At 40.4% G+C, this 26,950-nt stretch overlaps 1 protein-coding gene across 50 annotated transcripts in view; it reads left to right on the forward strand.

Moving 5' to 3' along the window:
• The window catches only part of UBAP2 (ubiquitin associated protein 2), a 130,365-nt gene that overhangs the window by 41,525 nt on the left and 61,890 nt on the right, over window positions 1–26,950 (forward strand). For 38 of the 50 annotated variants that reach the window (XM_063788672.1, XM_063788674.1, XM_063788664.1 and 35 more), the window contains 4 exons: window positions 9,325–9,402; window positions 11,849–11,959; window positions 19,189–19,342; window positions 21,478–21,555. In XM_063788672.1, the coding sequence (XP_063644742.1) occupies window positions 9,325–9,402; window positions 11,849–11,959; window positions 19,189–19,342; window positions 21,478–21,555 (421 nt within the window). The remainder of the gene's footprint in view (window positions 1–9,324; window positions 9,403–11,848; window positions 11,960–19,188; window positions 19,343–21,477; window positions 21,556–26,950) is intronic. The other 12 variants (XM_063788666.1, XM_054658763.2, XM_054658769.2 and 9 more) reach the window with 1 other exon arrangement.

A 26,950-nucleotide genomic window follows, 5' to 3' on the forward strand; every position in this document is an offset into this window, starting at 1 on the left:
TTTTAAAATAATTGTGTCACTAGGATGGTTCAGCATATGCAACTCAATGAACAGGATACATCTCATTAAGAAAAACAAGGACAGGCCAGCGCGGTGGCTTATGCCTGTAATTGCAGCACTTTGGGAGGCCGAGGCGGGCAGATCATGAGGTCAGGAGATAGAGACCATCTTGGCTAACAAGGTGAAACCCCGACTCTATTATAAATGGAAAAAAAAATTAGCCGGGAGTGGTGGCGGGTGCCTGTAGTCCCAGCTACTCGGGAGGCTGAGGCAGGAGAATGGCGTGAATCGGAGAGGCAGAGCTTGCAGTGAGCCGAGATCACTCCACTGCACTCAAGCCTGGGCAACAGAGCGAGACTCAGTCTCAAAAAAAAAATAAAACATACAAGGACAAAAAACATATGATCATTTCAATAAACGCTGAAAAATGTATGTGAAAAAATTCAACATCCCTTTGTGGTAAAGATTATCAACAACCTGAGTGTGGAAGGAACATACCTCAAAATAATAAAGGCTATTTTTTTTTTTTTTTTTGAGACAGGGTCACCCAGGCTGGAATATAATGATGCGAACATGGCTCACTGTAGCCTTGACCCCCTAGGCTCAAGAGATCCTTCTGCCTCAGCCTCTCGGGTAGCTGGGACTACTGGTGTGCACTTCCATACCTGGCTAATGTTTTATTTTTTGTAGAGACAGCGTCTCACCAAGTTACCCACAGGGCTGGTTTCAAACTCTTAGGCTCAAGGGATCCACCTTCCTCAGCCTCCCAAAGTGTTGGGATTACAGGCGTGAGTCACTGCACCTGGCCTCACTTGAGTACTAGAACTTCTAGCCAGAGCAAATAGGCAAGAGAAGGAAATAAAGGGATCTAGATTGCAAAGGAAGAAGTCACATTATATTCTTATTTATAGATGACATGTTGTATTTAGAAAAACCTAAAAACTCCACCAAACATCTGTTAGAACTGAGAAATGAATTCAGTGAAGTTGCAGGATACAAAATCAACAACAAAAATTAGCCTTTATATATATCAACAGCAAAACAGTTGTACTCTGTCTACATTGTTCAGGTACTCATTATATAGTATATGCTTCTCCTTTGGCCATTTAGTAAATAATATGTTCAGTAGTCACTGTCAATACTTAAGTCAGTTTCTCTAGTCGTTTTGATTGTCTGAACCCATTGCTTTTGTTGATTCCTCTGGAAGGAATTATGAGAACAATATTCCTTGTGTTTGGTGTTGTTCACAATTTATACCTTTTATACTTGAGTAGAACATCAGTTTTGTTGGCTCTAAGTGCTAGGCCCACATTTTCTTTACGTTATCTTTTTTTTTTTGAGACAAGGTCTCACTTTGTCACCCAGACTGGAGTGCAGTGGCACGGTCATGCTCACTGCTCCCTTCTCCCTTGACCTCCTGGCCTCAGACAATCCTCCTACCTCAGCCTCTTGAGTAGCTGGGAGCACAGGTGCATGCCACCACACTGGTTAATTTTTGTATTTTTTTGTAAAGGGTTTTGTTGTGTTGCGCAGGCTGGTTTCAAACGCCTGAGCTCGAGCAATCTGCCTGCCTCAGCCTTCTGAAGTGCTGGAATTACAGGTGTGAACTGCTGTACCTGACTATCTTAAATATTAATTTTTTCTTGCGCAAAGCATTGCTCTTGACAAGTTTGTTGATATTCTAATTTCATTCTCTTCTATGTCTCTTGACATTTCTGCCTAGTTGTCCAGTGGATGTTTGTTCTTTTAGAGTCCAGTTCTTCTTTTTTTTTTTTTTTTTCTTTTTGAGATGAGTCTCACCCTGTCTCCCAGGCTGGAGTGCAATGGTTTGATCTAGGCTCACTGCAACCTCTGGCCTCCCGGGTTCAAGCGATTCTCCTGCTTCGGCTTTCCAAGTAGCTGGGATTACAGGTGCACGCCACCATGCCCGGCTAATTTTTTTGTATTTTTAGTAGAGATGGGGTTTCACTGTGGTGGCCAGGCTGGTCTTGAACTCCTGACCTCAAGTGATCTGCTTGCCTCAGCCTCCCAAAGTGCTGGGATTATAGGCATGAGCCACCACGCCTGGCCAGAGTCCAGTTCTTAAACTGAAGAATAAGAATGTCTTAGTGTGGACTGATTATTTAGGGATTGATATTCTCAAGTACGGTGTATTTTCATTGACATATTTATGCATTTTTTGGTTTGTTTTCCAGACATTTTTCTTGAATTTTAGTTTTAAGGATCTATACTGTATTTTTATTCTTTGGAGGCTTATTGTCCATAGCTTTAAGTTGGGTTGTCTTTTGCCTATCTTCAGTGTTTGACACTTTGCTTTCTTTTCTCCCATTCCTATTTATCTCTTCATTTCTCTTTCCTTTTATTTCCTTTTTACAGGAAAAAAATTTCCCCAGTTTTATTCTCTGTTATTCTTGAGGCATTAATTGTTAAGTTTTATATTCCTTGTAGTTTAGACTCCATTTTCATATGTGATAGGACTTTCTTTAAATTATTATTTCTTGAATTCTGTAATTTAAAGAAGAAATAGAAAAACTTAGAGATATGTTATTCTTTTATCAGATTTTTTTTTTTTTTTTTTTTTTTGAGACAGGGTCTTGCCCTGGCTTCCAGGCTGGAGTGCAATGGCATGATCTAGGCTCACTGCACCCTCTGCCTCCCAGGTTCAAGCGATTCTCACACCTCAGCCTTCCAGGTAGCTGAGACTACAGGTATGCGCCACCATGCCTGGCTAATTTTTTTTTTTTTTTTTTTTCTTGAGACACAGTTTCACTCTGCTGCCCAGGCTGGAGTACAGTGGTGAGATCTCAGCTCACTGCAACCTCCGCCTCTCGGGTTCAAATGATTCTTGTGCCTCAACCTCCTGAGTAGTTGGGATTTCAGGCTCGTACCACCACGCACTGCTAATTTTTGTATTTTTAGTGTAGACGGGGTTTCACCATGTTGGCCAGGCTGGTCTTGAACTCCTGACCTCAAGTGATCTGTCTGCCTCAGCCTCCCAAAGTGCTGGGATTACAGGCCTGAGCTACCATGCCCGACTGTTGTTTTCAATGGGATTTAAGAAAAAGGTGATGCAAGAAGTGTCTGATTTTTAAATGTTTTACAGAGATGGGGGTCTCACTATGTTGCCCAGGCTGGTCTCCTCCTGACTCAGCCTCCCAAAGTGCTGGGATTATAGGTGTGAGTCACCGTGCCCAGCCTTAAAATTTACTTTTTTTTTTCCTGTTTTTTTTTTTTGGAGACAGAATCTCGCTCTTTTGCCCAGGCTGGAGTGCAGTGGCGCTATCTTGGCTCACTGCAAGCTCCGCCTGCCAGGTTCACGCCATTTTCCTGCCTCAGCCTCCCGAGTAGCTGGGACTACAGGTGCCTGTCACCACGCTCGGCTAATTTTTTGTATTTTTTTAGTAGAGACGGGGTTTCACCGTGTTAGCCAGGATGGTCTCGATCTCCTGACCTCATGATCCACCCGCCTTGGCCTCCCAAAGTGCTGGGATTATAGGCGTGAGCCACTGCGCCCGGCCTTTTTTTTTCCTTTTTTTGTGACCAGGTTGTTCTGTCACACAGGCTGGAGTGCAGTGGCGCCATCTTGGCTCACTGCAACCTTGACCTCCTCGGGCTAAGGTGATCCTCCCACCTTAGCCTCTGGGGTAGCTGGGACTATAGCACTTACCACCACACTTGGCTAGTTTTTCTGTTTTTTTGTAGAAATGAGGTTTTGCAGTCTTAATAGTGAGCTAAGAAATAAAAATTACACCAAATATAGACCATTTTAAGTAATTAAAAAGTTTTAAAAGCTTTTTTAAAAAGTTCATTATGCCCGTTTTGGGAAAGGTTTTGAGGAGGCAGGTTCTCTTATTTACTGCTCGTTGAGTATATATCTTTATAGCCTTTGTGCAGAGCATTTTTGTGGAGATGGTTTTAAACTCCTTTTAACACTGGTAGACATTTCTTTGACCCTATAGTTTTACTTCTTTGTATTCATTGTTAGAAAGCTATATTTGGGGCTGGGCGTGGTGGCTCATACCTGTAATCCCAGCACTTTGGGAGGCCGAGGTGGGCGGATCACCTGAGGTCAGGAGTTTGAGACCAGCCTGACCAACATGATGAAACCCTGTCTCTACTAAAAATACAAAAATTAGCCGGGCATTGTGGCATGTGCCTGTAATCCCAGCTACTCAAGAGGCTGAGACACTAGAATTGCTTCAACCTGGGAGGTGGAGGTTGCAGTGAGCCAAGATCGCACCACTGCACTGCAGCCTGGGCAACAAGAGTGAAACTCTGTCTCAAAAAAAAACAAAAGAAAGAAATCTTTCTTTGGCCGTGTGTGGTGGCTCACGCCTGTAATCCCAGCACTTTGGGAGGGCAAGGCAGGAGGGTCATTTAAGGTCAGGAGTTCAAGACCAGCCTGAATAACATGGTGAAACCGCATCTGTACTAAAAATAGTAAAAATTAGCTGGGTGTGGTGGCGAACACCTGTAATCTCAGCTACTGGGGAGGCTGAGGCCGGAGAATCGCTTGAACCTGGGAAGCGGAGGTTGCAGAGAATCCCTTGAACCTGGGAGGCGGAGGTTGCAGTGAGTCGCGATCACGCCACTGCACTCCAGCCTGAGCAGCAGAGCAAGACTGTCTCAAAAAAAAAAAAAAAAAAAGCCATCTTTGATGTATGTACAGATTTGGGTATAAAAATGGACCTCAGCCTGCCACAGTGGTGCATACCTGTAATCCCAGCACTTTGGGTGGCCAAGGTGGGCAGATCACTCAAGGTCAGACGTTCAAGACCAGCCTGACCAACATGGTGAAACCCCGTCTCTACCAAAACCAAAAATTAGCAGGGCGTGGTGGCATGCCTGTAGTCCCAAGCGTGAGAATTGTTTGAACCTAAGAGGCGGAGGTTGCAGCGAGCCGAGAGCACACTACTGCAAGGCAACAGAGGGAGACTTCGTCTCAAAAAAAGAAAAAAAAAAAAAAAACGAAAGAAAAGAATGGGTCTCTGGCAGTGTTTTAGTAGTAATAAAAATTTGCAGAGTAAGAAAGATATAGTCCGGGCACTGTGGTTTATGCCTGTAATCCTAGCGCTTTGGGAGGCTGAGGCAGAGGAATTGCTTAAGCTCGGGGGGTTCAATATTAATCTGGGCAACATGGCGGAACCTTGTTTGTACTAAAAACAAAACATTAACCAGGTGTTGTGTTTTGCGCCTGTATTCCCAGCTATTGGGGGAAATCGTGGGGGGTGGAGTGCGTGAGGTGGGAGGATTGCTTGAGCCTGGGAGGCAGCTGTAGTGAGCACTGATTGTGCCACTGCACTCCAGCCTAGCCGACACAATGAAACCCTAGCTTAAAAAAAAGATGTTAAGGCTGGGCGGGTGGCTCACACCTGTAATCCCAGCACTTTGGGAGGCCGAGGTGGGCGGATCATGAGGTCAGGAGTTCGAGACCAGCCTGACCAACATTGTGAAACCCGTTCTCTACTAAAAATACAAAAATTAGCCAGGCGTGGTGGCGTGCACCTGTAATCCTAGCTATTCAGGAGGCTGAGGCAAGAGAATCGCTTGAACCTGGGAGATGGAGGTTGCAGTGAGCCGATATCGCGCCAGTGCACTCCAGCCTGGGCGACAGAGCGAGACTCTGTCTCAAAAAAAAAAAAAAAAAAAAAGCACCTATGCAGTGGATTGTCATGTAGCATTAAACGTGATATAGATATTCATAATAAATTGTGTCTGTGAGTGATTCTACATGGTAGTATGTTAAGTATTCTGTTTTTGATAAAAGAGGAAAATAGCCAAGTGTGGTGGCTCATGCCTATAATTCCAGCTCTTTGGGAGGCAGAAGTAGGAGGATTGCTTGAGTTCAGGAGTTTGAGACCAGCATGGGCAGCACAGTGAGACCTTGTCTTTACGAAAATAACAACAACAAATTAGCCAGGCATGGTGGCTGCCATGGTTGCTACTCAGGAGGCTGAGGTCAGAGGAGTGCTTGAGCTTGGGAGGTCGAGGCCATGGTGAGCTGTGATTGTGCCACTGCATTCCAACACAGAGTGAAACCCTGTTTTTTTTTTTTTTAATGAAAAAATATAAATACCAAATACATAAATAGTTTTGGTGTTAGATGGTCACTTTATGGATTTTTCAATTTTTCTTTTGTTTGACTTGTAAAGCTTATAATTTAAGAAACTGTAATGATGGGAAGGGATGAGCATCAGTGGTGCTTGGATTGGAACAAGGCTACCTGAATCTGCTGGTATGGTACATTTTTTAGGTTTGAAACACAGGGAGCAGAAAATAATAGTGTTAGGGAAAACAGGCAAACTCTTCATACAGGCTTCTTGCAACAGGGACACCAACAGTCTACTTTCATTTTGTGAAAATTGATTATATGAATTGGAGTTATCTTGTCATACCCAACTAAATTTAGAGTCAGTGGACCAAGGGTTACGGTAAAAAAGTGCTTGGGGCACAAAGCGCTTGCCCAGGGATTATATTGCAGGCCAGCTGCCACAATGACATGCTGTAACCTTAAATCCAGTTTTACCTACTAGCTGTTGAGATGAACTCTTGTGACTCTAAGTCTAGTTTTACCAACCGTGTTCACTCACCAATCAGAGCTTACCAGCTCCCAAAAGCTTTAGTAGTTCCAGTGAGTTTTCTTTCAAAACAATAGGTCACATTTCTTTTTCTAATAAAACTCCCAACCTTCTTTGTGTTCTTTGGACACACTAGGAGGCTACCCTAGTATGTGTATGTATGTATGTCCTGGATTGCAATCCTACTTATATATTCTTTCTAAATAAAACCTTTTTTACTTAGAGATTTGTTTCTCTCTATATTTTTGACTTTAACAGTTCATAACAAGTTGTCATTACTCCAAACCCAAATGTATAATGTGGAAATGCCATCTTTTAAAAACCCATCTCTCCCTTTGCTTTTCCCTTTTACTTCATCTAGTTGTCACGACAATGGTGCTCTTGGCTGTGGCACTGGGACTTACTGGTTGGTTATGATTTAGGAAAATGATTGTCTGATTTAGGGATAGTGAGAGTATATGTAAGGTCCTTACATTTACAGGGAACAATTGAGGTAAGATTTTCAGTAAGGGTAGACACTGAATTTCTGTACCAATGTCTTTTTGGGTATAATGTAGCAGTACTGCAGCAGTTAAATTGAGGTCTCAGCAGGCATAGGTCGGGATGAACAGGCCAAAGCACCTGGAGTTTGTATAATCACCCACCCACATGGCCTGGAAAGGCCTTTTGAAAAGTGCTTTAAAATGCAAAAAATGTCAACAACTCCCACTTATCCCACTTTAGTCAAGATTATTTGAAATGAGTGTATATAAAAAACTCAGAATAAAAGCTGTTTATTAGTTCCTTATGGCTTTTCTTCCTCTAAGATCTTTTTGTAAACTGTTCAGCTTTTTAAATATTTGTGTTGGGAGTTAGTATAGACTTGGTTAGCGAGGCAACTTAAACTATTTTGGAGTAATTTTAGATTTAATAGACCGTTGTACAGAGATGATACAGATTGTTCCTGTATATTCCTCACCTAATTTCCCTGTTGTAATAATTACGGTACCTTCGTTAAAACTAAGAAACCAGACTGGCACATTACAAAGTCATGCCACAGAAGAATAACTTTCCTTAGAACTTTTCTAATTTTTTGTTGGTAAAAACATCAGAAAACGAAACTTCAGTCAGTAATGTGATTGAAAAAATATTTTGAGTGACAAAAGTAAATAGTTTTTCTGCAAATAGCCAGATGTGGTGGTGCGCACCTGTAGTCCAAGCTACATGGGAGGCTGAGGTGGCAGGATCTCTTGAACTCAGGAGTTGGAGGCTGCAGTGAGCTATGATGGCATCACTACACTGCAGTCTGAGGGGACAGAATGTGACCCTACCTTTAAAAAATTAAATAAATACGGCTGGGTGCAGTGACAGGCGCCTGTAATCCCAGCAACTCAGGAGGCTGAGGCAGAAGAATTGCTTGAACCTGGGCGGCAGAGGTTGCAGTGAGCCAAGATTGTGCCAGTGCACTCCAGCCTGGGTGACAGAGTGAGACTCCATCTCAAAATAAATAAATAAATACTCCAGCCTGGGCGACAGAGTGTGACTCCATCTCAAAATAAATACATACATACATACATACATACATACATACATACATAAAAACTTAATGAAATTGTGATTTAGGCCAGGCGTGGTGACTCAACGCCTGTAATCCCAGCACTTTGGGAGGCCGAGGCAGGTGGATCACCTGAGGTCAGGAGTTTGAGACCATTGTGGCCAACATGGTGAAACCCTGTCTCTACTAAAAATAGAAAAACTAGCTGGGCGTGGTAGTGCATGCCTGTAATCCCAGCTACTCTGGAGGCTGAGGCAGGAGCATTGGTTAAGCCTGGGAGGCGGAGGTTGCACAGTCAAGATCACGGCACTGCACTCCAGCTAGGGTAACAGCATGAGGCTCCATCTCAAAAAAAGAAAAAATCGTGAAGAGGGTAATTTTTGCCAGATGCAGTGGCTCAGGCCTGTAATCCCAGCACTTTGGGAGGCTGAGGTGGGAGGATCACTTGAGCCCAGGAGTTCAAGACCAGCCTGGGCAACATAGTGAAACCCTGTCTCTTAGAAAAACAAAATTATTGTGTATAAAAAAGATAATGTAACTTTAAAAATATTTTTAATTTAGCTAAATACAGCTTTTTTTCTTCAGAACTGACCAGCATACCTTTTTAGACCTGACAACAGAGCTTTTTTGACACAAAGTTCTAAGCCTGTGTCTGGGCAGTTGTTTGCATTACCTTTTATTTTTTCTTTTATTATTTTTTGCCTACCGACTACCTCTAAAGATTTCATTACTTTTTAAGCCTTTTTTTTTTAAATCTTTTTAAAAATTAAATAGAGACAGGGTCTCTCTATGTTGCCCAGGCTAATTTCGAACTCCTGGGCTCAAGCAGTGCTTCTACCTTGGCTTCCCAAAGGCATGAGCCACCATGCCCTGCCAAGATTTTATTATTTTTTGTTCTTCTGCTTTCTCTTGAGCTGATTTCCCCCACTCTACCAAGGGAAAGAAAATTCAAGTAAGTCATTGGCCAGTTAAGATGAACAATAGCTTTAGGTCGTTTGGTCAAAGGAATGGGTCCTTTATGTTACTTAATTTGATGCTTATTTTTCCTATGGGAACAGGTTATATATGGTTGAGAGGCCTAAATTCAGGGTCTTTTATTTGTTGTTACTTAGTATTTCTAGTGCTTGAGAGCCTTATCTGTTTGACCCAGATTTTGGAATCTAACTTATGCTTTTGGTGTTCAAATCCTTAACAATTGTATGTACTTTCCAGGCAACAGCTGAACAGATGCGTCTCGCTCAAGTGATCTTTGATAAGAATGATTCAGATTTTGAAGCTAAAGTTAAGCAGGTATGTTTCTGGCAAAGGATATCATCATTTTTATAATCTATTTTGATTGTGCTTAAAAAGATAATTTCAGTAAAGATTTTTGTTTTAAAGTATTACTTCTAGCTTCTAGTCTCACCTGAAATCTGTATATTGGATTTTGGACTTGTGATTAAAAATACCTTTATTGGTGGGCAAGTGAAGGAATTGAATACATTCACCTACCTTACAATATAATCTTTCTGAGTTACTAGTGTTTACATGTGAACATTGAACCAGACGTTTCTGTAAGCACACTGAGGTTTTCCGATACGTGTGCATAGAAAGTATATCTAACATTTGGCACAGTCTCTGGGAATTGTGTTTAATGTTAGAGATGAACTGAATAAAAAAATTTTTTTTCATAGAGACATGGTGTCACTCTGTTGCCCAGGCTGGAGTGCAGTGGTGCTGTCATAGTTCACTGCAGCCTCAAACTCCTAGGCTCACACTATCCTGCTGCCTCGGTCTCCTGAGTAGCTATGACGACAGATGTTCATCACCATGCCCAGCTAATTTTTAAAATATTTGTAGAGACAGAGTCCTGCAGTGTTGCCTAGGCTAGTCTTGAATTCCTGGGCTCAAGCAATCTGCCTTGGCCTCCCAGAGTGCTGGGATTACAGGATTACTGGCCTGAATTGCCATTTCAAACATGGTTGTGATTTCATACTCTTGTTGGAAAAGTATAAAATTAAATTTTAAGGCAATGTCTTCATTTTGAACTTTAATAAGAGGTATTTTTGATAACTTAGTCTTAATTTCTAACTCTTCTTTGCTGACCCTTTCTCATCAAGATTCTAGAAACCAAGCTGTAACTGCTACCTCAGTGCCAGATATTCCAACTCTTGGTAGATGTCATCTAATAATTGTTCTTTGGAGTAAAAGTCTCACAATGAAATCTTGTTTTGTCTCACAAGAAATCATAGATTTCTTTCTCTGGAATGAGATCTTCATACAGTTTGAGATATACTTCTGTATATTACATTGCCTTTTATCTGAATAGTATAGATAGAACACTGGCCCAGGAGTTCAGAGATTTAAGTTCTAATTTTAGTTCTGTCTGTCAATAATCTGATCACTGGGGACATTTTGATGTTGACTGTGTGTCTTAAAAATTGTATGTTGCAGGCATTCACTTAGTACAGATCATTGATAAAAATGAGACATTTATTAGTAGCTATCCAAAGACTGAAGCATCAGAAAGCTATAGAGTATGCAGAACTTTTGCTGCTTGATAAAATGAAAAGATGAAAGCAGGGAGGCCAAATGGTATAGTGCAGAGAGCTGTGATTATGAGATCAGGAGGCCTGGGTTCTAGATGGGCTTTGCTATTAATTACCTTTGTGACCATAGACGAATCACTTGATATGTTGGGATCAAGCTGTTTTGAACTTCAGCTAGTACATGTTAAAATAGTTAAATGTAGTTAAAATGCAATAGATATTAAATCATAGGTTTATTCACTGATACTTGAGAAACCTGCATTTTGCCTAGTCTGTGATCATTCTAGTGATGAAAATGCTAAGTAACAAGTATCTCTTGCTAATGAGAATAAACTGAAGAGTTTCTTTCATCATTACTTCAAGCATAGCACCATGTTGAAGATCCTTGAGAAAATATGTCTAGGAGTGTGTTTTGTGATAGTAGCAGAATTCCACTTGTAAGACTTTAGGGTGTTATATAACTTAGTATGTACATGGAATGATGTTTTTTCTTCTTTTTTTTGAGGGGGGAGACAGGGTCTTGCTCTGTCTCCTGTGCTAGAGTGCAGTGGCACAATCATGGCTTATTGCAACCTTCACCTCCAGGGCTGAAGCAATCCTCCTACCACTACGCTCGGTTAATTTTTTGTAAAGATGAGGTCTCACTATATTGTCCAGTCTCGAACTCCTGGGCTCAAGCGATCCTCTCGTCTCTGCCTCCCAAAGTGTTGATTATAGTTGTGAGCCACTGCGGCTGGCCTTTGAAGTGTTCTAATCCAAATGGTGAAAGCCAGCATATGGAATAGTGTCCCTGACAAAAAATTTGTATTGGATTTTCCATGAATGATGACCGTGTACTCATATAGTTCCACCTCATATTTAAGTTTAGGAATCCTGTGTGCTTGAATTAAATTTGATTATTCAGATACTTGATCTTGGGTATTCTGAGAATGTTGGTACGTATGTGTGTGCTGCTGATTAATGATCTGCTCCTTGGTCAACTTGGAGGAAGATTGATTTGTAGTTAGATTCTACCAGTGTTAGTGAAAAGACATGCATGGAATGGCCACAAAAAAATAAGTAAACATGTCCTCATTGTAAACTCAAGAGTCTAGAAGAGGCCATCTTCATGTAGAAGGATTATGTAATTCTGTATTTGTATAGAAGAATCTTAATATCAAGTGCCAGTTTTTTGTTTGCCTCTAACCATTTTCTGATATGTTCACTAGCTTATGGAAGTGACAGGGAAAAATCAGGATGAATGCATAGTGGCCCTACATGATTGTAATGGAGATGTGAACAAAGCTATCAATATATTGCTGGAAGGGAATTCAGACACAGTAAGTATTATTAATTGATTTGCATCGTTTACATTTGTCTCCAATTCCGTAGCACATTTTCAACTTCACCTTGGTTGGGGGTAGGGATGGAATGGATTATGGTGCCATTCCATATTTGCTTTAAGTTCCTGAAAGAACGATTACCTGAAAAGACTGTTTTTGTTATGTATGGTTTCTTCGTGAAGTCGTAGAATCTGATGACTTGAAAGAGAACTTGGTGATCTACTCCAGCCTTACAGTTTCCAAAAATCTCTGTGCCTGTGTATATTTTCACCACCCCCACCTGAAAAGCATCTCTTGGCTCTGTTGCTTATGTTTCTTCATCTCAGTCCTCACGTCTGATTACTTCTTACATTTCTATTATAACAGAAAACCAGGATTTGCTGGTATATGTATTTGCTTATGTGGAATATCAAGTTTTCTTTTTTTTTTTAATATTGGGTTAAGTTTGGTGAGCTTGCAGGCTCATGAGCTCAGGCCTTGGATTTTAAGAAGGATACAGCTAAAGCTACACCAGGCACTTGTCAGCCCTAAAATTTTGCTGTGTGTATATATTTATATTTATATATTATAGTTTTTATACATATGTATATATTTATTTATAAATATATATTTATTTAATAATTTTAAATTTTAAATAATTAAATTATTTAATAATATATTTATTTAATAATATAAATATATATTTAATATATAAATATATTTATATTATTTAATATATATTTATATTATTTAATAAATAAATATATTTATATATTTAATATATAAATATATTTATATATTTAATAAATAAATATATTTATATATTTAATATATAAATATATATATTTAATAATATAAATATATTTATATATTTAATATATAAATATATTTAATAATATAAATACATTTATATATTTAATAATATAAATATATTTATATATTTAATATATAAATATATATTCTATATAGTATTTATAATATTTGTTTAATAATATATAAATATATATTTATATATATATTTATTTTTTTGAGACGGGGCCACCCAGGCTGGAGTGCAGTAGTGCGATCTTGACTCACTGCAACCTCCGTCTCCTGGGTTCAAGTGATTCTTTTGCCTCAGCCTCCCAAGTAGCTAGTACTACAGGCATGCGCCACCACGACCAGCTAATTTTTGTATTTTTAGTAGAGGTGGGGTTTCGCCATGTTGGCCAGACTGGTCTCAAACTCCTGACCTCAGGTGATCCACCCGTCTTGGCCTCCCAAAGTGTTGGGATTACAAATGTGAGCCACCACACCTGACCTGTGTTTATGTTTCTTAAATTGAGGAAACTATTTTAGAGTAGATTAAAAAAAAAATGACTCACCTAAAAGAGGATACAAAGATGAACACATCAATAACTACCTTCCCTTGGAAAATTTAAAACAAACTGACCGTGTCAGTGTTCAGATTTAATTGAAGTCTCATTTTAGGGTCATGCTGCATTAGGTACAAGAAATACAAAAATGAACTCTGAGAAACTGAAAGCTAAAATGACTGTGTTTTTAGTTGATGTGAAACAAAGAGAATGAATTCTTTTAAAGTAAAAATTAACTAATGTGGAAAAGATTTCACTGTTTGAGTGTAGCAGTAATTGTTGGTAAAATTCCATGTAAGAGAACACTGGTACACAAGACAAACCATCAAATTTGTGATTTTTTTTTTGGGGAAAACCATATTATATGATAAATTAAAATTTTGAATAGTTTTTGTTTACTGACCTGGGAATAAGTATCCTGGGTTTTGCAAAATATGGAGGATCTGTTTACCTTATTGCTAATGGGTACAGCAGAGAGTGGCTTTCAGTTATTTTCAAAGTGAACTGAAGAGCCTAACTGCCCTCTTTGTTTAGGGAAAAAAAAAAAAAGAAAAAAATCTTTGGGAATAAACAAAATAACCCGAATTGTTCACTGGAGAGGATCTTTTTGGATCTTTTTATGGTAGAGATAAGTCCAGACACTATTTTTTATTGCCTTTCCTTTAGCTCCAGCAGATTTAATTCCTTTTCTCTGGTAGTTTGGTGAATTTTTAAGTTTTAAATGTCCACTTTTCTCTTTCTGTTTTGAGTTTTAACACCCCCTCCTCCTTTGGGACCGAACCTGAAGGAGCTGGTTCTGGGCTATGTATTAGAAAGTAAGACTGACTGGGCACTGCGGCTCACGCCTGTAATCCCAGCACTTTGGGAGGCCTAGGTGGGCAGATCACGAGGTCAGGAGTTTGAGACCAGCCTGGCCAACATGGCGAAACCCCATGTCTACTAAAAATACAAAAAATTAGCCAGGTGTGGTGGTGGGCGCCTGTAATCCCAGCTACTCAGGCGGCTGAGGCAGGAGAATTGCTTGAACCCGGGAAGCGGAGGTTGCAGTGAGCCGAGATCGTGGCATTGCACTCCAGCCCGGGCGACAGTGCGAGACTCGGTCTCAAAAAAAAAAAAAAAGAAAGCAAAGCTGAACTTTTCATGAAGAACACCTCTTTGGTTACCTCTTGAACGATTTTATAGTGTGGGCTATATCTGACTTCTTGTTTTCTTCAAAGATAAGAAAATAGCAAATAAAGTTCTGAATATAGTTGTGAAAGAATACACTTGTTCAGGGCTGAGTGGGCTGTGGGGGACAGAATTAGAGGGAAAGTCTTTGTTTTAGTTGTTTGGTGTTTTGGGTTTTTTATTAAGACAGGGTCTCACTCCGTTGCCCAGGCTAGAGTGCAGTGGTGCCATCACGGTTTACTACAGCCTCGACCTCCCGGGCTTATGCCATCCTCCAGCCTGCCGAGTAGCCGGGACCACAGGCGCATGCCACTACGCTTGGCTAATTATTTTTATATTTTGTAGAGTTAGGGGGTCTCTGTGTTTCTATGTTGCTCAGGCTGGAGGGAGTCTTTGAAATCCTGGTTTGTTGAGGACCACTCTCTGGTACATCTTGTCTCTCATACTGTTTGCCTCATCTCTTACCTAGTTGCCATCTGCAGCACCTATGGCTAAACAGCTTTGATTATCTTCCCTTGACTGAGATAGAGTTAATTGGAGTAGGGTTGACAGAATATAAACACTGTGATGTTGCTAGGAGCAAGAGCATGAAGGCAAACGATTCTTTTCCTATTATCTAACCTTCCTCTGTGCTGAAACAAAATTATTACTTGGAAAAGGTGTTAAGTGGAATCGTCCATGATGTTTTTAAGGATAAATTTATTTTTTCTTATGTAAGTATATCTGTCACAAAGGAAGATATTGAACATAAGTACTGAACTTTTTGTTTCATCATAATGTTTGGTTGATGTGACAAAATTGTTTTGAAGTATCGGTCTCTTGAATTAATGTACTTAACTCTTTTTAGTAAGTTGTTTGTGTTGGTAGTTTTTGGCAAAGGCAAAGTGGTGGGAGAGTAATTTTTGAACTAGCTGGCTTTGAAGACTGCTGTTCTGATAATTATGTGGTGGCTGGGAGGACTTCTTCTCTTAGAGTTTCTTCAGACCCATTCTGCAACTAGCAAAATACCGATAACAGAGGTTGCCAGAAATTCTCTTGGAAATCCTCCATAATTACTTGGTTAACTTTTTAAAGTATGCATGTGTGTATACTTTGCAGACTTCAGCAAAATACACAGTAATCCTTTTAGCAGTTACTATGGTATTGTAAAGATTGCTTCTTAAAGGTTCTTTTCCCTGTTTGCGCCCCCCCCCCCCCCCCCCCGCCCGATAAGTTGTCTTTGTAGAGCTCATAAACCAAGACTTTGCTTGAGGGGCAGTAGGATGGGGAGGGTATCTTTTTTTTATTTTTATTTTTTTGAGATGGGAGTCTTGCGCTGTCACCCAGGCTGGAGTGCAATGGCATGATCTCAGCTCACTGCAACCTCTGCCTCCCAGGTTCAAGCAGTTCTCCTGCCTCAGCCTTCTGAGTAGCTGGGATTACAGACATGTGCCACCACGCCTGGCTAATTTTTTTTTTTTTTTTGAGATGGAGTTTTGCTCTTGTTGACCAGGCTGGAGAGTAATGGCGTGATCTCGGCTCACCACAACCTCCTGCCTCCCGGGTTCAAGCGATTCTTCCGCCTCAGCCTCCTGAGTAGCTGGGATTACAGGAATGCGCCACCACGCCCGGCTAATTTTGTATTTTTAGTAGAGATGGGGTTTCTCCATGTTGGTCAGGCTGGTCTTGAACTCCCAACCTCAGGTGATCCACCCGCTCAGCCTCCCAAAGTGCTGGGATTACAGGCATGAGCCACTGCGCCCGGCTGCTAATTTTTGTATGTTTAGTAGAGATGGGGTTTCACCATGTTGGCCAGGGTGGTCTGGAACTCCTGACCTCATGATCTGCCCACCTTGGGCTCCCAAAGTGCTGGGATTACAGGTGTGAGCCACCGTGCCTGGCCAGGGTATCATTTGCTATATGAAATGGGGTAAAGTGTTTCTCAGATGTTTTACAAAGACAGCTGGCCCCTTTATAAAGATAGAGTACCTTTAGGCGAGGCTGTGTAAAGATGTACATTGTGTATACATACACTTTATGCCAACTCTTCTGGGATGATTTTTCCAGGACCTCTGGAATTTACTTTTTGTATTCTAACCTAAGAGGACTGGATTCTGTTTTACACAGTTGTCTAGTATTTTCATATTAGCAAACATAATAAATTGAGTTTGTTCAGTGTGGGCATTATTTTCTCTGGCATAGATAAGCTTTATTGTTTAATTAGAAAAGAAATGCAGAAAAATATTAAAGATTAAATTAAACATCCTCACTTAAATAATGACTTATACCTCTTCCTTCAGTAAGTACATAGGCTCCTATTTGAACTAAAAAATGTAATTCTATATGCTGTTTGCTGATAGCTTGCTTTTTCTATCAAGGACCTCTTTCTATATGTACCTATGTAACTGGTAAAATGGCTACATACTGCTCCATTTATGGATACACTAGACTACTTAGTCTCCTGAATTTGATATTTTGGGAATCCGCCTCCCCTCCTTTTACGCTGTTGATCATTTTGTCTGCACATAAATGTTTGAACAATTCTTACGTTATTATTATTATTTTTTTTTGATACAGAGTCTCGCTCTGTCACCCAGGCTGGAGTGCAGTGGTGCGATCTTGGCTCACTGCAACCTCCACCTCCCAGATTCAAGCCTTCTAGGTTCAATTGATTCTCCTGCCTCAGCCTCCTGAGTAGCTGGGATTACAGGTGCTTGCCACCACTCTCAGCTAATTTTTGTATTTTTAGTAGAGATAAGAGTTTCACAATGCTGGCCAGGATAGTCTCCAACTCCTGGCCTCAAGTGATCTTCCTGCTTTGGCCTCCCAATGTGCTGGGATTACAGGCGTGAGCCAGTGTGCTCGGCCACGTTGTTTTATTTGAATAAGGGCCTAGAAGTAGAATTGCTGGGTTGAAAGAGTATGCACCAAATAGGCCAGGTGCAGTGGCTTATGCCTGTAATACCAGTACTTTGGGAGGCCGAGGTAGGTGGATCACCTGAGGTCAGGAGTTGGAGAGCAGCCTGGCCAACATGGGGAAACCCCGTCTCTACTAAAATTACAAAAATTCGCTGGGTGTGGTGGTGTACGCCTGTAACCCCAGCTACTCGGGAGGCTGAGACAGGAGTTATCACTTGAACCCAGGAGATGCAGGTTGCAGTGAGCCGAGACTGTGCCATTGCACTCTACTCTGGGTGACAGAGTGAGACTCTGTCTCAAAAAAAAAAAAAAAAAAAGTTGGGGGGTACTATTTCTAAGTAACCTTCTAGAAAGGTTACAATAGATGCATGCTCACCAGAACTGTATGATAATACCTGATTGTTTTACCTTAACTATCAGGTGATAGTATATTCAGTCTTCATTATTAAAGCTTAGAGGTGGAACATAATTTATATCTTTTTCATATCCATTTTATATCTAATTAAATATGTGAGTTCATCACAGCTTTGCAGAAGACCAGATATTCCATTTCAAAAAAAGAGTTTGGAAGTTGGCTTCCACTGTTATGGAAATAATTCAACTTATCACCCAAATTTTAGTTTATTAATTTCCAGTGCTAATGTTTACTTTGGATATATAATGTCAAATTTTGTTTTTCTGTAAGATTTTTAAAAAGCATAAAATAGTTACTCTTAATTTTGGATGGAGTCATTTCCAATCCCTTCTGAAATAAGGCAGATTATGAATAAGTAAATGGAAACTATTGGGCCAATTTTAGGATTTCTCTGTAACTACCCTGCTTGATAATTTTTATATCCACTTATAGTCAAGAATGTAGTATCTTTTTCTTTCTCAGCCATTTATATATATATATATGGTAGATTAGATTTGGTATCACCATTAGGGGAGAGGTGGAGAAGGGAGGTTATATAAATTATTTGACTTCTCACTAGAAGAATTCTTTGGAGGTTAAAAATTTAGGTGCTTTATAAATTTTTAAAAAACCCACCAAAACCAAGCTAAAATTTTACTTATCTGCCATTAAATTGTTTTAGATAATTAGTTTGAATAATGGAACAGGCAAGGTTGTATTCCTGGAGCTTTTGGGGCATCATTCTAAGTAATTTTGTGGTCTTTGAATTAATAAGTAGATTTAAGGCCTAATAGAGAGGTAAGTGAGGTGGTGTAGAATAGGAGCTTGGGGAAATGACTTTTACTGTATTCCTAAATTTGCATAGGAAAGGGCTTTATGTTGGGAAAATGTACAGTATTTTATCAGGTCAGCTAATAGCTGTAATTATTTAGCAACAGGAGCTTAGCAAGAGGATTGTTACCTTCATCATCAATAAAGTAGAACTATAGGGAAAGAATTTAAATGATAAGCAGGTGAGCTGCAAGCTGTGCGTAGTTAGGTTTGAAAGATATGTGCATGTGCCGGGTGTGGTGGCTCACGCCTGTAATCCCAGCACTTTGGGAGGCCAAGGCGGGCAGATCACGAGGTCAGGAGATCGAGACCATCATGGCTAACATGATGAAACCCCATCTCCACTAAAAATACAAAAAATTAGTTGGGCGTGGTGGCAGGCGCCTGTAGTCCCAGCTACTCAGGAGACTGAGGCAGGAGAATGTCGTGAACCTGGGAGGCGGAGCTTGCAGTGAGCTGAGAGGGCGCCATGCACTCCAGCCTGGGCGACAGAGCGAGACTCCGTCTCAAAAAAAAAAAAAAAAAGAAAGATACATGCATGTGCCTTTGATAATTGTACACACTTTGAATGATAAATGATTAACAGCCGTTCTCTCTGATAGACTTCATGGGAGACTGTAGGGGGTAAGAAAAAGAATTTTGCAAAAGAACATTCAGAAAACAAAGAGAATAGAGAGAAGAAAAGCGAGAAAGAATCGAGTCGTGGACGTGGAAACAACAACCGGAAAGGAAGAGGCGGCAATCGTGGCAGAGAATGTAAGTACAGACTTTCTCCTCAGTTTTTTCTCGTCTTTCATCTCAAGTGACCCTCCCGCCTCAGCCTCCCAAAGTTTTGGGATTACAGGCATGAGTCACTGCGCTCAGCTTTCTCACATTTTTTCTTAGTTTCCGTACATTCTGAACGACTGAAAGATTAGTCCATAGTATGCTCATAAATTCGTTTCCTCAATGCAGAATTTGTTCTAATAGTTAACACTAGAAATGAGTGGCACCTGAGTAGTTTCATAAGCGCCTCCCATGTGGTTTCGCATCAGCATTGACCTGGGCTGTAGGCAGGTGGTTGTGTAGTGTGTCTTATGACTCCCTTCTGTTATGAGTCAGACACATTTGTTAATTTTAGAATGGTGTGTGTGTGGCAAAGAAGGGGCCAGGGGTCATTTAGTTACGGGTAGATAAAGCTGTTTTATATTCTCCATTTATAGACACTCATGCTATAGACAAGGGTTAGATTAAGAGGAAAGTTGCTGAATAGGCAGGATTTCTCATAGGCAGGTCTCATTTCCATTAGACCTAGGTTTTCTAGGTTTTGTCATTGTTTATGCAAAACAACCTTGTCTGCTCTGGCAGTGTGTCAGTGTAGCTAAGTTATGAAAGAATAAAATGTAAATAACATATCACCCTGAGACTCTTGCTGTCTCATATATTCCACTGATATTTATTGAGTATCTACTATGTAGTGGATGCTTTTATAGGCATACAGCAATGAATAAGATAAGTAAAATCTTTGCCTTTCTAAAACTTTTAATGAAGGTCAAATGGGATGTAACAATAAAGAAAATAAAATATTTTATATTAATATATTTTAATGATGTTATGTAGAAATTATGTTATAGGGAAAAACAGAGATGCAAATTATGGGAAGAGGTCTGGCAAATTTAAGTGGGTTTCCAAGGAAAGCCTCACTGGAATTCATGTGAGTCAGGCTCTGAAAGAGGTGAGGGGAGCAAGCCATGCCAATATCCTTCATAAAATTTCTGTATTATGTAGAGCTATTAATGCCAATATAGGGATGAGAAAAAGAAAAGACTGCGTGTTGGCATCTTCCTGTTAGTATCCTAGAAAAATCCAACTCCAACACTTTAGTTTTTCTAAGAACTCAGGGTTTCCTTGGTATTGCTATTTTGCTATTCTGTGCCTTTCCAGGCTTTGAACCTAATTAATGAGCAAATTCTGTGATACATTAACGTAGTTGCATAATGGAAGTAGTTTTTTTGAAGCAAAAACTTCACAGCAAGTCCACAAAGAAGAAAGAAAAATCAGTATGTTAATTTATTTTCAGAATTTTCATGTGAATTAAGGAAGATGTGATTTCATATATATATATTTTTTTCACTTTTTTTGAGACAAGGTCTTACTCTTTCACCCAGGCTGAAGTGCAGTGGCGTGATCACAGCTCACTGCAGCCTTGACCTCCCTGGGCTCAGGTGATCCTCCCACCTCAGCCTCCTGAGTAGCTGGGACTACTAGCTGCATGCCGTCACAACCATGCCTGGATAATTTTTGTATTTTTTTGTATTTTGTATGTTGTATTTTTTCTGAGACAGAGTCTTGCTCACTTTCCCAGGCTGGAGTGCAGTGAGGAGATCTCGGCTCACTGCAACCTCCGCCTCTTGGGTCCAAGCAATTCTCCTGCCTTAGCCTCTCGAGTAGCTGGGACTATAGGTGCGCGCCACCACACTTGGCTAATTTTTATATTTTTTGGTAGAGACAGGGTTTCCGTGTGTTAGCCAGGCTGGTCTTGAACTCCTGGCCTCAAGTGATCCACCCGCCTCAGCCTCCCAAAGTGCTGGAATTATAGGTGTGAGCCACTGCGCCTGGCCAATTTTTGTATTTTTTTGTATGTTGCCCAGGCTGGTCTCAAGCTCTTGGGCTCAAGAGATCTGCCCCCCTCAGCTGGAAATTACAAGTGCTGGAATTACAAGTGTAAGCCACTGTGCCTGACCTCATTCAGTTTTTAAGTCACTTTTGTTTTTGTTTTTCCTGTTTCTGAACCCGTTGTTTAAATTGTAGCCTGTTTGTCATTCCTTCTTTGCCTTTAATAGGTGCTTGATAAGGTTATGTACAAGAGGTTTGGAAATGGAAATTTGATTTTTCTGCTCTTTTCCCCCTAGTTAGAGGTGAAGAAAATGGAATTGATTGCAATCAAGTGGACAAACCTTCAGATCGTGGCAAGCGAGCCCGGGGTAGAGGTAAGCTAGAGTAAGAGGGAAGAAAATGCTTTCAATTAGGGGGAAGAAGCAGGCAGTTGCGTTGCTGGACTGTGACTAGGGATGGCAGTGTGTTCTGAAAGAATAGCAGGTCATCTAAAATCTGATCATTTGTTTACTGATGCCTGTAAATGAACTATTTTGGGTTATGTAGTTTTGAAGAAACCAAAGGGTTGTTTTTCGATGAGCTGAGAAAGCCCTATGAATAATTTAAAACTTAAAGCTCTAACCAAAAGCATTGACAAATTATAATTTTATTACGTTTGGAATACAATGCAATAGGGTTTTTTAAACCTTATTTTAAAAATACTTTATTGCTAAAAAAGGCTATGATCATTTGAGCTTTCAGTGAGTTGTAGTCTTTTTGCTCTAGTCCTCACTTCTAGCTATTTTGAAGTGTATAATACGTAATCGTTAAGTAGTCATCTTACTCTACTGTTGAACATTAGAACTTATTCCCTTTTTTTGAGACCCTGCCTGGCTAACACAAGGAAACCCTGTCTCTACCAAAAAATATAAAAAATAGCTAAGTGTGGTGGCACGCACCTGTAGTCCCAGCTACTCGAGAGGCTAAGGCAGGAGAATTGCTTGGACCCAAGAGGTGGAGGTTGCAGTGAGCCGAGATCTCCTCACTGCACTCCAGCCTGGGCAAGTGAGCAAGACTCTGTCTCAGAAAAAATACAAAATACAAAAAAATACAAAAATTATCCAGGCATAATTAAATGTAGGGTCTTACTTTGTCACCCAGGCTGGAGTGCAGTGGCATCATCTCAGCTAACTGCAACCTCCACCTCCTGGGCTCAAACAATCCTCCCACTTACCCTCCTGAGTAGCTGGGACTACAGGTGCACGCCACCATGCCCAGCTAATTTTTGTATTTTTGCTAGACATGGGGTTTTACCATGTTGGCCAGGCTGGTCTCAAACTCCTGGCCTCAAGTGATCCACCTGCCTAATCCTCCCAAAGCGGTAGGATTACAGGCATGAGCCACCGAGCCCGGCCTAGAATTTATACCTTCTCTCTGTGTTTTAACCTATCCACCAATCTCTCTTTATTCCCCACCCTCTATACCCATCACCTTCTCTGCCTCTGGTAACTATCATTCCACTCTCTACCTGCATGAGATAACCTTTTTAGCTCCCACATGAGTGAGTACGTGTGATATTTATCTTTCTGTGTCTGGTTTATTTTATTTAACACAATGTCTTCCAAGTCCATTCATGTTGCTCCAAAGGACGTGATTTCATTCTTTTATGGCTGAGTAGTATTCCAACGTGTAAATATATCACTTTTTAAAATCCATTCATCTGTTGATGAACGCTTAGGTTGATTCTCTATATTTGTGAATATTGTGAATAGTGCTTCACTTCAAAATAGCTGGAAGTGAGGACTTGAAAAGTTCTCAACACATAGAAATGATAAATGCTCATGGTAATGGATATCCTAAATACCTCAACTTGATAATTGTATATTCTCTGCATGTAACAAAGTACCACATGTACCCCATAAATTTGTTTAAATATTATGTATCTGTAAAAAGTTAAAAATTAAAAAAAAATAGAAATTGCCACAGCCACCCCAACCTGGCAAACATGAAGCACTATTGGTTTCCTTTTCTTTGTATAAATATCCGCTAATGGAATTGCTGGATCATACGGTAATTCAATTTTTTGTTTTTGATAAATCTCCATACTGTTTTCCAAAATGGCTGTACCAGTTTATATTCCCACCAATAGTGTATGAGAGTTCCCTTTTCCCTGTATCTTCACCAGCATCTGTTTAATTTGCTTAATTAGTTAAATGCAGTATCGTGATCATAACTCATTGCAGTCTTGAACTCCTGGGTTCAGGCAGTCTTCCTGTTTCAGCCACCTCAGTAGTTGGGATTACAGGCTATTTTTTGTCTTTTTGATAATAGCCGTTCTAACTGGGGTAAGATGATATCTCATTGTGGTTTTCATTTGTATTTTATTGATGTTTAGTGATGAGCATTTTTTGTGTACCTTTTGGCCATTTGTATATTGTCTTTTTAGATCCTTTGTCTACTGTTTTTTTTTCTCTTAAGAGACAGTGTCTCACTCTGTTGCCCAGGCTGGAGTGCAGTGGCATGATCATAACTTACTGCAACCTTGAAATCCTGGGCTCAAGTGATACTTCCACCTCAGCCTCCTGAGCAGCTGGGACTATAGGCATGAGCCCCACCATGCCTGGCTAATTTAAAGAAAAAAAAAAAAGTTTTTTTTTTTTAAGAGATGGGGTCTTGCAGTGTTGCCCAGGTTGGTCTGGAACTCCTGGCCTCAAGCTGTCCTCCTACCTCAGCGTCCCAAATCTCAGGGATTACAGGTGTGAGCTACTATGCCCAGCTGTTTGCATACTTTTTAATGGGATTATTTATATTTTGGCTGTTGAGTTGTTTAGATTCCTTGTATTGTCTGAATATTAGTCCCTTTTCAGATGAATATCATCCTGCAAATTTCTTAGATGATACTTCCTTAATGCTGAGGCTAAACTGGAGACCATATTTTTAAATCCCAGGGATTCAGGCCAGGTGTGGTGGCTCATACCTGTAATCCCAGCACTTTGGGAGGCCAAGGTGGGCAGATCACTTGATGTTAGTAGTTCGAGACCAGCCTGGCCAACATGGTAAAACTCCATCTCTAATGAAAATACAAAAATTAGCTGGGCATGGTGGTGTGTGCCTGTAGTTCCAGCTACTCGGGACGCTGAGGCACGAGAATTGGGGGAAGTGGAGGCTGCAGTGAGCCGAGATTGTACCATTGCACTCTAGCCTGTGTGACAGAGCGATGCTCTGTCTCAAATAAAAAAATCCCAGGGATTCAGTATTATTCTAGGTAAAGTTTCTTGTCATATGCCACATAGTAAATTGGTAAAAACCAAGTATAATTCTGTCTTCCACAACCTGAAACTGCTTAGTATTTTTTATATTTAGGACCAGGTTTCTGTAAAGTAAGTTTCAAACTTACTATTGTCAAAGATAGAAAGATGGCAACGAAGAGTGTTGGCACGTACACCTCTGCTAATTTATTAGGTCTTAAACCCTGAAGTACACACCTTGGGAAGAAAAAGAAAATAGAAGGTAACAAAAAGAAAGAATAAAATGACTTTATTGACCCCTAAATTTTACTGTGTCTCACCAGGGAGGGCGGTCACAGTATAAGACCAACGTTATGTGTGTGATTAGTCCTTACCACCCTGTTCTGGTTAAAATATCATTGTTCTGATATTCCTTTGTTCTTAAGGTTTTAGGAATACATAGTAACCCAGCTTCTTCCCCTCTTACCAGGGAGAGGGTTTTCTTTCCTAGGGTATTTGATCTCTCACATGCTTCTCCTGGCATTAGTGGGCGTCTTAGAGAAATCGTCAAATCTTCATGACTGAAATCCCACTACTGACTACACTGTTGAATCCTTTACTTTTACCCTTTGACAGTAGGAATCTAGTCACAGTATGTATTTGGATTGGTTGTTTAGAGACATGTTTAAGGATTACAAGCTGATCCATGTCATAAATCAGACAGATTTATTGTTATAAAAACACATTATAGGGGGGCCGGGCACGGTGGCTCACATCTGTAATCCCAGCACTTTTGGAGGCCGAGGCGAGCAGATCACGAGGTCAGGAGTTCGAGACCAGCCTGGCCATCATAGTGAAACCCTGTCTCTACTCAAAATGCAAAAAAATTAGCCGGGTATGGTGGCATGTGCCTGTAGTCCCAGCTACTTGGAGGCCGGGGCAGAGAATCGCTTGAACCTGGGAGGCGGAGCTTGTTGTGAGCCGAGATCATGCCATGGTACTCCGGCCTGGGTGACAGTGAGACTCTGTCTCAAAAAAAAAAAAAACAAACAAAAAAAACACCACACATTATAGGGGATAACCAGTGAATTGGAGATTGAGTATCTGTTAGGATGGGTACTGTTATTACTTTGAGGAAAAAGTTGATATGTTTACCTTGGTTCTATTTAGGCTAATAAACCCCAAATAAATAAAAGTTAACAGACCATGTAAAATCACCATAGTTTTTCTTAATCGCAAGTATGCTAGATAAATTCTGCAGGGGGTATGGTGTTTTATTTGACCTGTTCTTCCTATTCTTACTGGGACTGTATGGTGGCTGTTCATATAATTTTCTCATTGGTATATATACCGGTGAATAGGAACAGAATGCAAACCATCAAAAACATAGTCCATTTAAACTATCTGGGCGACAAAATGGGCACTTAATTTTACTGTCAAAATCTATTACGTTTGCTTTATATAAAAGCAGCTATGTAGGCAAACTACCTACCTATTTTTTATTTGTTTTGGTTTTTGTTCTTAGCTTGATCAGTTGGCCTTGCTGGATAGTAGGTTGTTGTAAGTGTGGAGCAGAGTTTGCATTCAAGCTGGAGCCACTTGAAAAATCATTCCTATAGAGTATATCTTTCATAAGCTTTTTTGCTAGTGGAGTGTAATTGAGGATTTTTGCAAAGGATTTGGGTTGAAGCGGAATTATTAGAATGTCAGGTAAGTATGTTTACCAGCAGGCCCTTTGACAGCTTGGGTGAAAGAGGGGCTGCTGGCTGCTTCCAGTTCTGCTGAGATTTTTTTTAGGACTTTCCTGAAGCTTAGCTTCAGAGTTGTAAAAAGCAACTGCAAGGAGTGGGGCCTGTCTTGGGATCTGCCAGATATGTGATGATCATAGGGGAAGGAGCAACTGTCTTATATCTTAACAATTCTGTTCTTCTCACCAGTATCCTGAAGAGAGGAAAGAGAAAAGCAGAAGTTTTCCATTTCATAGAGATAATGTGAAAATTGCTATGATTCTGACATTATTTTTTGTAGTGTACCTCTTCTCTCCCCTTCCTTCCTTCCTTCCTTCCTTCCTTCCTTCCTTCCTTCCTTCCTTCCTTCCTTCCTTCCTTCCTTCTTTCCTTCCTTCCCTCCCTCCCTCCCTCCCTCCCTTTCCCCCTTCCCTCCTTCCCCGCTTCCCCCCTTCCACCCTTCCTTCCTTCCTTCCTTCCTTCCTACTTTCCTACCTACCTTCCTACCTTCCTACCTACCTTCCATCCTTCCATCCCTCCTTGCAGGAGTCTGTGTTACCTTGGCTAGTATCAAACTCATGAACTCAAGCAGTTCTACATCAATGTATTTAAAAAATAATTTCAGGCCAAGTACAGTGGCTTATGCCTGTAATTCTAGCACTTTGGGAGGCTGAGGTGAGAGGATCACTTGAGCTCAGGAGTTCAAGATCAGAGTGGACAATGTAGCAGGCTTTTTTTGTTTAAAAAAAAAAAAAATTAGCCGGGCATGATGATGTGCATCTGTAGTCCCAGAAACTCAGGAGGCTGAGGTGGTAGGATGGCTTGAGTCTGGGAAG

Source organism: Pan troglodytes, chromosome 11, assembly GCF_028858775.2.
Source record: "Pan troglodytes isolate AG18354 chromosome 11, NHGRI_mPanTro3-v2.0_pri, whole genome shotgun sequence".
Taxonomy (NCBI): domain Eukaryota; kingdom Metazoa; phylum Chordata; class Mammalia; order Primates; family Hominidae; genus Pan; species Pan troglodytes.